Below are 13,390 nucleotides of genomic sequence, written 5' to 3'. Positions count from 1 at the left end.
CCTAACCTGCACATCTTTGGACTGTATTAGAGCGTGTGTGTGTATATGTGTGTGTGAGTGTTTGTGAGTGTGTATATGTGTGTGTGTGTGTGACTGTGTGTGTGTCTTTTACTGTCCAATTTCCCTTTTAACGTTAATAACTGAATCTGCTCCCACCGCTCGCTCGGCACTCTTCAGATTGCAGCTTGCTACATATTCTTGACGATAATTTTATCCCATGGTTTTCCGTGTCTGTGATGTCCTGTATAAATGCTGACTGCATTGACAGTGGTACAGGCAGCAGCACAGATTGCTGTCCCTGTGAGGATATGTTCTGGGTTTTACAGTCAACAGCACCACCTGGTGGACATGCCTTCTCTGTTCTTTCCCCACTTGCGTTCCTCAGAGCCATAAAACCACAACAGGCTCACAGCAATTCCCAGCGTGAAGGAAGCCATTCAGCCCGTCTTCAGTTGAGAAAGAGTCCACGCTGATCCCGCTTTCCAGTGGTTTGCTTCATAGCTTGTAGCTCACGCCGCTTCAAGTGGACAGGTGGTGGCCTAGTGGTTTAATCAATAGCCTATGAATCCAACAACTGAGCTCATATTCTGGGTTCGAATCCCGCCACGGCAGATGGTGGAATTTGAATTCAGTAAAAAATATCTGGAATTAAGAATCTGCTGATAACCATGAAACCACTGCCGATTGTCAGAAAACCCTTCTAATATCCTTTAGTGGCTGGGGTGACACAGTGGTTAGCACTGCTGCCTCACAAGCCAGGGGCCCAGGTTCAATTCCTGGCTCGGGTCACTGTCTGTGTGGAGTTTGCACATTCTCCCCGTGTCTGCGTGGGTTTCCTCCCACAGTCCGAAAGATGAGCTGGTTAGGGTGCATCGGCTGTGCTAAATTGTCCCTTAGTGTCCGGGGATTAGCAGGCTTAATATGTCGGGTTATGAGGGAATAGGGCTGGGGGTGGGATTGTTGTCGGGGCAGACTTGATGGGCTGAGTGGCCTCGTTCTGTGCTGTAGGGATTCTATGAAATCTGCCATCCTTACCCGGTCTGGCCTACATGTGACTACAGACCCACAGCAATGTGGTTAACTCCAAACTGCCCTCAGGGATGGGCACTAAATATTGGCCCAGCCAGCAACACCCATGTCCCACAAACGAATTAAGGAAAAAAGTGACTGCCATCTTTAAATGTGACGAAGATTTCTGCCTCTCCTGCTCGCCAACAGAAACTTCTAGAACTCCGCCGTCCTCTGGGTGAAAAGTTTCTCCCCTCATCTAATCCTTTTACCCGTCGTCTTGAATCTATGCCCCCTAGGCCTTAATCAAGGGGAGCTTTCCACCGGAGTTCTACAGCCAAGGGAACTGGAGGAGGTGAGGGGCAGACAATGGGAAGGTCCATTAACCTCAGATAGGCCTCAGGTCGAGTGAGGCCTTAAAATCTCGCCCTCCCTGCCTAATTCATCTAGGCCCCCTTCCAATTTTCCGGACCTCAGCAGAGTCTTTACTCTTTACCTCTTCATATCCACAGAAAGCACATAGGGAGCAAAGAATAAGTGTAGAGTCTGTTCATTCCTTTGAATAGACGGGGATAGCACTTGTATGGAGTTAGATAGATTTCTTTTATTGTACAGAACTTAAAGAAATTAAACCGTTACAAAAGTGGAAAGAAAGAGAAAAACTATATTGTATTGGAGCAAGCAGGCTCTCGAAACAAAAAAACTGAACATACAGTTCCAAACTATATATTAGTTCTTATCTTGTTATTGTGTATGTCCTTGCAGTCTGTCTGGCAAAAACTGGTCTCGCAGTTGGTATCAAAACTTGTTTTGCCTGCTATATACTTTTCAGGAATGTGGTCAATTTTTGTCAAACCCAGCATGGCTTCTGAGTTTTCAAATGTAGTAAAATGTCTGACAACACCAGGTTTCAGTCCAACCGATTTATTTGATAATAAATTCACTAGCTTTTGGGTTAGCCCCTTCGTCAGGTGAATGGAGAGTTCTGGCCTCAGACAGAGCATATAAAGCACAGACAGTTTACAGATTACTGATTAGAATGCGAATCTTTACACCTAACCTGCTGTTCAAGTCCTAAAGTGGCCGACAATGTGAGTGGAAGGAGCACTCTTTAACCTGTGATCAGTGCTCCTTCCACTCACATTGTCAGCCACTTTAAGACTTGAACAGCAGGTTAGGTGTAAAGACTCGCATTCTAATCAGTAATCTGTAAACTGTCTGTGCTTTATATGCTCCGTCTGAGGCCAGAACTCTCCATTCACCTGACGAAGGGGCTAACCCAAAAGCTGGTGAATTTACTATCAAATAAATCGGTTGGACTGAAACCTGGTGTTGTCAGACTTTTTACTGTGTTTACCCCAGTCCAACGCCGGCATATCCACATCATGACTACTTTCCAAATGTAGTCAGAGTTCATTAAATTTTTTAAGCTGAGCGGAGTTAGTTACAGAAATATCTTAAAATGAAGTCTTTGTAAATAGAGCTTAGCTTAAGTAAGATCCTATTATAGGCCATTCAGCACCTCTAGTCTGTTATCAAATCATAGATTCCTGCAGTGCAGAAGGAGGCCATTCGGCCCATCGAGTCTGCACTGACCACAAACCAACACAAGCCCTATCCCCATTAACTTGAGCTAATTCCCACTGACATGATATTTTTGCCTTCTGACCTAACCACGTGGAATCCTAGGATCACAGAATTCCTACATTGCAGAAGGAGGCCATTCGGCCCATTGAGCCAGCACTGACGACGATCCTGCTAATCCCCTTGACAGTAGGGGCAATTTAGCACGGCCAATTCACCTAACCTGCACATCTCTGGACTGTGGGAGGAAACCGGAGGAAACCCACGCAGACACGGGGAGAACGTGCAAATTCTACACAGACAGTGACCCTGGTCCCTGGCGCTGTGAGGCAGCAGTGCTAACCACTGTGCTGCTCTAAGAGCCATGAGTGAGTGGGATATGAGAGCTTGCAGTAGTGCACTGGGCCTGTGTAATGATCTCATGGCCTCTGTCCTCCTTTCTGTTACAGTGCAGTTGACTGGGAGTTCTTCACTGTGGGCGATGACAGCTTCCTGGTGGTGGCAAACTCATTTGATGGCTCCAAGTTTTTTTTAAACAGTGTTATCTACAGGTGAGTGCAGGGCCTAACGCAAGTGAGAGCACCCGGGCCCTCAGGTAACTTGCGCGGAATCCCATTCGCTTACCATCCCTGTGCCACTGACCCACGCCAGCTCCTGGTCTCAAGTTTAAAATCCTTGACTTTAAATCACTTCACAGCCTTGGCCGCTCTGTAATTCCTACAGCCCGCTGAGATCTCTGACCTGCTCCCATTCTGATTTCTCAAGCATTCTCGATTTTAATTGCTCCGACATTAGTGGCCGTTCCTTCAGCTACCTTGGGCCTACGCTCTGGAATTCCCTCCCTGACCTGTGACTGACTCTCCACCTCGCTTTCATCCAGGAAGACAGGATGTCTCTTTAAGACGGCACAGCAGAAGAGGCTCAACTGGCTTGAGGGACCAATGGGAACCGAGAGTGAGCGATCACCCCAAAGGGTAGAGTCCTCTCTGGGGCAGAATCATCGAGCAGCCATGTTGTAGAAAGAGCTGGAGAAGCTGGGGCAGCCAAGGGCTTCACACTTCTGGACACTGAATCCCTACAGTGCAGAAGGAGGCTATTTGGCCCATCGATTCTGCATGGATTCTCCGATAGATCATTCCACCCAGGCCCTAACCCAACAACTCCACAGATTTATCCCACTAATCCCCTAACCTACACATCTTTGGACACTAAGGGGCAATTGGGGAACGGCAAATTGTGCGGAGGGTGTGGAGAGTCTGCAGAAGGATCTAGATAGGCTGGGCGAATGGGCCAGGAAATGGCAAATGGAATTTAATGTTGGCAAGTGTGAGGTGGTCCACTTTGGTAGGAAGAATGGTAGGAAGGACTATTACTTACGTGGCGAAAAACTGCAGCAGGCGACGGTGCAGAGGGACCTCGGGGTCCTTGTGCATGAGTCGCAAAAACCCAGCTTGCAGGTGCAGCAGGTGGTCAGGAAGGCGAATGGGATGCTGGCCTTCATAGCGAGGGGGATTGAATATAAAAGTAGGGAGGTCTTGCTGCAGCTGTATAGGGCATTGGTGAGGCCGCAGCTGGAGTACTGTGTGCATTTTTGGGCGCCGCACCTGCGCAAAGATATTTTGGCCTTGGAGGGAGTGCAGAGGAGGTTTACTAGGCTGATACCGGAGTTGAGGGGGTTGAGCTATGAGGAGAGGCTGAATAAACTGGGCTTGTACTCGTTAGAGTTTAGAAGAATGAGAGGAGATCTCATTGAGACATATAAGATGATGAATGGGATGGATAGGATAGAGGTGGAAAGACTCTTCCCGCTCAAAAAAGACAATAGGACTAGGGGGCACAGCCTCAAGATAAAAGGGGGGCGGTTTAGAACGGAGTTGAGGAGGAACTTCTTCACTCAAAGGGTGGTGAATCTCTGGAATTCTCTGCCCGTTGAAGTGGTGGAGGCTGCCTCGCTAAATATTTTTAAGACGCGGGTTGATGGGTTTTTGATAGGAGAGGGGATTAAGGGTTATGGGGAGAGGGCGGGAAAGTGGAACTGAGCAGCGACAGATCAGCCATGATCTTATTGAATGGCGGGGCAGGCTCGAAGGGCTGGATGGCCTACTCCTGCTCCTATTTCTTATGTTCTTATGTTCAATATAGCATGGCCAATCCACCTAACCTGCACATCTTTGGACACTAAGGGGCAATTTAACATGGCCAATCCACCTAACCTGCACATCTTTGGACACTCGGGGACAATTTAACATGGCCAATCCACCTAACCTACACATCTTTGGACACTAAGGGGCAACTTAGCATGGCCAATCCACCTAAGCTATACATCTCTGGGCACTAACGGGCAATTTAGCATGGCCAATCCACCTAACCTACACATCTTTGGACACTAAGGGGCAATTTAGCATGGCCAATCCACCTAACCTACACATCTTTGGGCACTAAGGAGCAATTTAGCATGGCCAATCCACCTAACCTACACATCTTTGGGCACTAAGGGGCAATTTAGCATGGCCAATCCACCTAACCTACACATCTTTGGACACTAAGGGGCAATTTAGCGTGGCCAATCCACCTAACCTACACATCTTTGGGCACTAAGGGGCAATTTAGCGTGGCCAATCCACCTAACCTACACATCTTTGGGCACTAAGGGGCAATTTAGCGTGGCCAATCCACCTAACCTACACATCTTTGGACACTAAGGGGCAATTTAGCATGGCCAATCCACCTAACCTACACATCTTTGGGCACTAAGGGGCAATTTAACATGGCCAATCCACCTAACCTACACATCTTTGGGCACTAAGGGGCAATTTAGCATGGCCAATCCACCTAATCTACACATCTTTGGGCACTAAGGGGCAATTTAGCATGGCCAATCCACCTAACCTACACATCTTTGGGCACTAAGGGGCAATTTAGCATGGCCAATCCACCTAACCTACACATCTTTGGGCACTAAGGGGCAATTTAGCATGGCCAATCCACCTAACCTACACATCTTTGGGCACTAAGGGGCAATTTAGCATGGCCAATCCACCTAACCTACACATCTTTGGGCACTAAGGGGCAATTTAGCATGGCCAATCCACCTAACCTACACATCTTTGGGCACTAAGGGGCAATTTAGCATGGCCAATCCACCTAACCTGCACATCTTTGGAGATGGCAATACTTTGTCTCTGCCTTCACAGTAGAAGATAATAACTCTATCCCAAAAACTGTGGCTAGTACAATGGAACTTGGTGGAATTACTATAACCAGGGAGCAGGTACTTAGTAAACCGAAGGGTTTAGAAGTAGATAAGTCCCCAGAATCTGATGGCCTGCACCCTTGGGTGTTACTGGAGCTGACAGCAGAGTTAATGGATGCATCAGTTTCGATATTCCAAAATTTTCTGGATTCCAGAAAGGTACCGATGGATTAGAAACATATTAATGTGACACCCTTATTCAAGAAAGGAGAGAGGCACAAAGTGGGAAATACAGAGCAGTCAGCTTGCCCACTGTGTGGGAAAGTTGCTGGAGTCAATCATTGAGGGACAGATGATGGAAAAGCAAAGCTCAACTCACTGGTATCAGCACAGTTTTGTGAAGGGCAAGTCTTGTTTGACAAACCTGCTGGAGTTCTTTGGGGGTGTAACTAGCAAGGTAAATAATGGGGATCCTGCAGATGTGATGTATCTGGACTTCCAGGGGTCATTTGATAAGGTGCTAAACAAGATACTGATCCAGAAGGTTAGATCCCAAGGGGTTACGGGAAGAGTAGTGACTTGGATTGAGATTGACTGACTGATAGAAAGCAGAGGGTTGGGATAATTTCTCCAGTTGGCGATCTGTAACTAATGAGGTCCCACAGGGTTCAGTCCTGGGGCCACAACTATTTACAATCTATATCAATAATCTCCAAGCAGGGACAGAATGTAACATAGTGAAATTTAGCGACGACATGAAACTATCTGGGAAAGCAGGCTGTGATGCAGAGATATAAGGTTTAAATGAATATTGACAGGCTAAGGGAATAGCCAGAATCTGGCAGATGGAGTTTAATGTGGGTAAGTGTGAGGTTATCCATTTTGGCTGGAAAATGAAAGGGCAAATTTAAATGGGAAACAGATTCAAAGGGTGTAGGTGCAGAGGGATCCGGGTGTCCTTGCGCATGAGTCTCAGAAAGTGGGTATGCAGGTGTAGATTGTTATAAGAAAGGTAAATGGAATCTTGGCATTTATCGCAAAGTGTCTGGAGTATAGAAGTGGAGAAGTGTTGTTACAATTTTATAAGGCATTGGTGAGACCACATTAGAAGTATTGTGTTCAGTTTTGGTCACCTCCTTGGAGGAAGGATGTGGTGACAGTGGAGGTAATTCACTAGATTGATTCCAGGGGCTGTTGTATGAGGAGTGGTTGAGTAGCTTGGGCTTGTACTCGCTGGAGTACAGGAGAATGATGGGATTGAGGGATATAAAACACTCAACAGGATTGATAAAGTAAATGTTAACCAAATGTTCTCCCTTCTCGAACAATCTAGGACAGGTCACAGTTGTAGAGTAAGAGGGGAGAGGTTCAAGACAGAGTTAGAACAAAGAACAAAATCAGCCCGGGAAACAGGCCCTTTGGCCCAATGAGCCCGCGCCGCCATCTCAACACCACCAGTCCCCCTCCCCACCCATGACCCCTGTCTAATGTTTTATGGCCATCCAGATTGAGGGAATCTGATTTAGGGACAATTTATTCCTGCCAATCAGCCTAACAGCACATCTTTGGGGTGTGGGAGGAAACCGGAGCACCCGGAGAAAACCCTCGCAAGCACGGGGAGAATGCGCAAACTCCCACAGACACTGGCCCAAATCCATGTGTCTGCACAGCAATCAGCGATAGTCACTGAGCTGTCGTCTTGCCCAGTATCTTGTCCAGTTTAGGCACACTAACGACATGAAGCACTATGGAAGATATGGAGAAGCTACTTCTCACAGGGGGTTGTGAATCTATGGAACTCTGTAGGGTCTGTTCATTTCTTAGAATAGACGGAGGCAGCACAGATCTGAAGTTGAACTTCTTTTATTGAGCATCATTTAAAATTAATATGTCGGAAGTGAAAAAGACTGATTTACCGGAGAGCAAAGAGAGAGGGACTAGCAGAGGCTATTCCTGATACAGACTGGATCTAACCATTGCACAGGACTCATCAGATAACTGTTACTACAATATATGAATTCTTATCTGTTCATAAGATATTGAAGCAGAATTAGGCCATTCGGCCCATCGGGTCCGCTCCACCATTCGATCATGGCTGATGTGCTCCTCATCCCCATTTTCCTGCCTTCTCCCCATAACTCTTCACCCCATTACCAATTAAAAATCTGTCCAACTCCTCCTTAAATTTACTCACTGTCCCGGCATCCACCGCACTTTGGGAGAGCGAATTCCACAGATTCTCCTTTGGGAGAAGTAGTTTCTCCTCAACTCTGTTTTAAATTTGCTGCCCCTTATCCTAAGACTGTGACCTCTCGTTCTAGAATGTCCCACAAGAGGAAGCATCCACTTCACGTCTACTTTATCCATACCTTTTATCATCTTGTACACCTCAATTTGATCTCCCCTCATTCTTCTAAATTCCAGAGAGTATCGGCCTGAACTGTTCTGTCTTCATACGACAAACCTCCCATCTCTGGGATCAATCTAGTGAACCTCCTCTGAACTGCCTCCAATGCCTCTACATCTTTCCTCAAATAAGGGGACCAAAACTGTGCCCAATATTCTAGGTGCGGCCTCACCAATGCCTTGTATAGTTGCAACAATACTTTCTTACCTTTATATTTTATTCCTTTAGGTATGAATGCTACATAAAGGTTATTGAAAGAACTGGGCACACATAGTCTCCAACTTACATAAACAATTGGCAGCTGTGTGGCCATGAAAAATTTTGTTTCTGCTAACATTGGATTTTCAAATGTAGTCAATTGCTAAGCTCGTCCCAGAATTCCCAGCTTTTAAAATGTGGGCAAGTTAGCTTTAAAGTTTAGCATAGTTAGTTACATAGACGGAAATATCTTAAAATGAAGTCTCTCAACCGAAGAAAACCATACAAAGGATGCCACAAACTCACTGCCCCAGAGTGCAGAATCAATCAATGGATTCAAGAAAGGGATAGATCATTGTTTGATCAAAAGCAGGATGAAGGGCTAAGGGGGAAAGGCAAGGACTTGGATGAGATGGAGATCAGTCATGATCAGATAGAATGGTGGAGCAGGCTCAATGGGCTGAATGGCCTACTCTCAGTCCTAATTCCAAAGTTCCTAGTTCTATTGACTTACCTCATACATTCATCTTCTCCCAGGCCTGTCAAGAATCCTTCATATTTGCTGGGCCTCCCCCCCCTCCCCCCGCCACCACCCCATGTGCTTTACAGGAGATAATGCCAAAGGGGGCAGTAAATTTCCAGCCATTATTGGGGCTGAATGGCCTCAGTGTGACATTATGCCACCCTGTCCCTGGGGAGGCAGTTTTTCAGTCCCGCCCAGAGTTGCCCTCGAGACTAGGCCCCGGCAATGGGCTCGGATCCTGCCTGCCGGAAGGTCGGGCGAGACAGGATCGTGAAAACCTCATGTGAGAGATGAGGGGTGGGATTTTCCAGCAGGCCTCGCCCCCAAGACTGGAAAATTCCACCCGAGATTCATGTCCCTGTCCACTACAATTCCCATGGCGGACAAGTCAGGAAAATTCCACTGGGTGGCACAAGCTGATTGTCATCGCCGAGGCCATTCAGCCCCAATAATGGTCAGAAATGTACTATCCCGCCACTGGAATTGGATTACGGGTGAGGGACGGAATGTGGAGAGGTCCGTTGACCTCAGGTGGGATTTTACAGTTTTGGGACAAGTGAGGCTGTAAAATTTGACGGGGTCAAATTCTGACCGATACTATTCCAGTGCGGACGTGTAGCTGCAGTGAAGTCGCTCTGTAAATGCATATTACTGTGACTGAGGGACAGAATTTAAAGACAAAAGAATTGACGTGATCGCTAAGAGGCTTTTTTTTTCCTCTTGTAGGTGGCAGGGTCACGAAAGCTTTGTCCCGGTTCACCGGCTCCCAACGTATGGATGCACGGATTGGGAAAAGTTCAACACGGCTGATGGCTCGTACCTCATCTACTCTAGTGCGAAGGAACGGATTTCCAAAGTGCTGAAACTCAAGACCTACTGACCGAGAGTCAGTTCAGTCAATGGCCGTAGGAAAGGAATTGGATTCAACGCAGGAAGCTCTCAGATCCAAGGACGCGGACAACGCCGTCCGAGTGGGTTCCCTCGGTTACGAGGTGTCGGCGGGAATGATGACCCTGATTGGAAAAGTTTTTCGTGTGCTAAAGATCTGCTCAAGCCCAAGACACGACCCCAGGAGCAATCGCAAAGGGAAATCGGGAGGCTGCACTGCGGGAGGAAGCCTGGGGCACGAAGTGACGTTGTGGACAACGTAAAGAAACCGCTGTTGGTGTTTCCCTCCCAGAACCTTTACAAATTTTCTCCTCAAACCTTTAGCTGGTGCGGCCAGGAAGCTGGAAATTCTGGCTGATTGCGATTGGGGGGGGAGGGGGCGCACTTGGGGTGATGCGGATTGGAGAAATGAGACATGATGATGGCATTACTGAACGGGATAGGATTCCGTGCACCGTCTGACCTTTATTTATTTATATAAATCTCGAAATATGGCATTGCCCCAAAACACACACACAGACTCACACACACACACACATACAGTCACACACACACACACAGACTCACACTCACACGCATACACACACACTCACACACTCATATACACTCACATTCACACACACACTCACACACATGCACACACACATGCTCACACAGATACTCAAACAGACACGCACATGCAGACAGATGCACATGCACACACCAACATACAAACAAGCAGACACACACACACGTACATACAAATAGACACCCACACACAAACAAACATACATAGATAGATACAGAAAACACACACTCACAAACTCACACACACTCATACAGCCACACAAACAAACACTAACACACACACAAACAGCCACACATACACACTCACAGAAGCAAATACACACATAGACACACACAGACATACTCTCACAAACAGACAGATTCAAACACACATACACACACACAAGCAAACAGACACACACACATTCATATCAGCATCAAGACTGCTCCATGGATGTATCAAGTTAGGTGTAGACCTCTTGAACGGAATGGGGGAGCGGGTCTCCCCATTGCCACTGTTACATCCTCCTCAGGGCTGGTGTTACTTTGCACCGAGTTACTCTGCATTTTCAGATTGTTGCATAGCTGGGCTGTACAGAAGCTCTTGACAACCTCAGGACTCCAAGGCCATTGCAGAAACTATTTAAGGATGTGATTTCAGCTCTCCAGGTCCAGTGTAAAGTACAGGAGGAGCCTCGCCCTCACAGAGAACAGAGCTCTGTCACACATTGCAGCAAATTGGCCGATTGTGAGGCTGGAGGCCCTCCGGTTAGAACCTCAATCCTGGAATCGCTTCTGGGTGGAATACTGTGAGACGGAAAGACCAGGAGACAGGGAACATTCCTTTGACCTTCATTAATCCTTCCGTCCCAACGGGGTTTTATTTCCAGATGTATGAAACAGCTGCTTAGTAATAAAGCGAACAGGGAGTGGGCCAATTGTCTGTTTACTAATAACTAGGCCCGAAAACCAAACAGTACCAGTGGAGAGAGAACCAAACTGTGATTTATTGGATTGCCAATCCGCAGCACAACAGGAAGCTACACTCAGCAAGAGCACCGTCGTATATATCCAGAGTTCCTCATCACATCTTAGTTCACAACTACCTAGATTGGAACTACCAGCTCAGGGATCCCTTATCAGAAAGGTGTCTTTTTCTTTCTGTGCGATGTGTTTGTACAGGGTATTCGAAACTATACAGGACTTGCCACACACCAGGGCTGGAAGACTCCGAACTTACCCGCAGTTGGGATTATCCAGCCCCTCTGCAGCGAGTCCCAAATTCTCATTCCAGACGGTGGCTGGCAAGGGAGGGTGGGGGTAATGGGGGAGGTGGGGGAACACCCACATGGGAGAATCCTGGCCTGGGTGTACTTTAGTAACGTAACAATGAAAACATTTTTCATTTTTTTTAATGAATTTGAATGCTCAGGAATGAAGGATGTTTTATGTATTCTTGGTAAACCAAAATCAAGTAATGAGGTGGGGGGAGGGCGGGGATGGGAGTGGGGAATAGGGGGAGAATTGGCGACAGCCCCTGGTGGGACATTGTATCCAAAAATTTGAAACTTCAGAGGGAACTCAACAAATCAAATTTTGGATTCTATGATTCCAGATTCCAAATTCCAGGGCGGTACGGTGGTTAGCGCTGCTGCTTCACAGCTCCAGGGACCCAGGTTCGATTCCTGGCTCGGGTCACTGTCTGTGTGGAGTTTGCACATTCTCCTCGTGTCTACGTGAGTTTCCTCTGGGTGCTCCGGTTTCCTCCCACAGTCCAAAGATGTGCGTGGTAGGTTGATTGGCCGTGCTAAAAATTGCCCTTTAGTGTCCTGAGATGCGTAGGTTAGAGGGATTAGTGGGTATAATATGTAGGGATATGGGGTTAAGGCCTGGGTGGGATTGTGGTCGGTGCAGACTCGATGGGCCAAATGGCCTCTTTCTGCACTGTAGGGTTTCTATGATTTTATAAAATGGCCTTCTTGGAGGGCTGACCATACCCCAGTCCCCATGGGGCCCACAGGTCATGGAAACATAGAAACTAGTAGCAGGAGTAGGCCATTCAGCTCTTCGAGCCTGCTCCACCATTCATTATGATCATGGCTGATCATCAAATTCAATATCCTGATTCCGCTCCCCCCCGCCTCCATATTCCTTGATTCCTTTAGCCCCAAGAGCTGTATCTAATTTCTTCTTGAATTCACACAATGTTTTGGCCTCAACTACATTCTGTGGGAGTGAATTCCACACATTCCCCACCCCCTGGGTTGTAATATATCCTCGGAGGTGAAAGTCCCTTCACCAAATTCCTTTATCTACAAGATCCAGTAATACTATACAGAGTGCGCTCAGTGCGCAGTCCCCATCTGGAGCGCCAGTGGAACTGACACACCTGGTCAAATACAGAGCATGGGGCTCCCTGATTGGATCATCAATTTGGCTAATCTTTTTCGCCATCCAAACCATCAATTTGGCCCTTAATCAGGGAGTTCATATCCAAGCAAGAAAACTTCAATTGTCTGATTAAAATCGTTACATAGAACATAGAACATTACAGCACAGTACAGGCCCTTCGGCCCTCAATGTTGTGCCGAGCTATGTCCAATCCCAAGATCAAGCTATCCCCTCCCTATCATTCTAGTGTGCTCCATGTGCCTATCCAGTAACCGCGTGAAAGTTCCCACAGGGTGAAGACATTTCTCCTCACCTCAGTCTTAAAATGTTTACCCTTTATCCTCAAACTATGATCCCTAGTTCTGGACTCCACCACCACTGGGAACATTCTTTCTGAATCTACCCTGTCCAACCATGTTAGAATTGTATATGTTTCTATGAGATCCCATCTCATTCTCCTAAACTCCAGTGAATACAATCCTAACCGGCTTAGTCTCTCCTCATAGGACAGACTTGCCATCCCAGGAATCAGCCTGGTAAACCTTCAGTCCCTCTATAGCAAGGACATCCTTCCTCAGGTAAGGATACCAAAACTGCACACAATGCTCAAGACGTGACAGTGGACGCTGTCAGGGTCACCCAGCCAAGGGTA

At 47.1% G+C, this 13,390-nt stretch overlaps 1 protein-coding gene across 1 annotated transcript in view; it reads left to right on the top strand.

Annotated features, from left to right (window-relative positions):
• The window catches only part of LOC145349666 (thrombospondin-type laminin G domain and EAR repeat-containing protein-like), a 56,334-nt gene extending 46,187 nt beyond the window's left edge, over positions 1-10,147 (top strand). The window contains exons 11-12 of the mRNA XM_080198192.1: positions 3,042-3,143; positions 9,640-10,147. Coding sequence (XP_080054318.1) covers positions 3,042-3,143; positions 9,640-9,793 — 256 coding nt within the window. The 3' untranslated portion in view covers positions 9,794-10,147. The remainder of the gene's footprint in view (positions 1-3,041; positions 3,144-9,639) is intronic.
• Positions 10,148-13,390: the final 3,243 nt, after the last annotated feature.

This window comes from Carcharhinus amblyrhynchos, chromosome 11 (genome assembly GCF_965287045.1).
Source record: "Carcharhinus amblyrhynchos chromosome 11, sCarAmb.v2.hapA, whole genome shotgun sequence".
Taxonomy (NCBI): Eukaryota; Metazoa; Chordata; class Chondrichthyes; order Carcharhiniformes; family Carcharhinidae; genus Carcharhinus; species Carcharhinus amblyrhynchos.
This window is presented reverse-complemented; position numbering and strand designations above follow the sequence as displayed.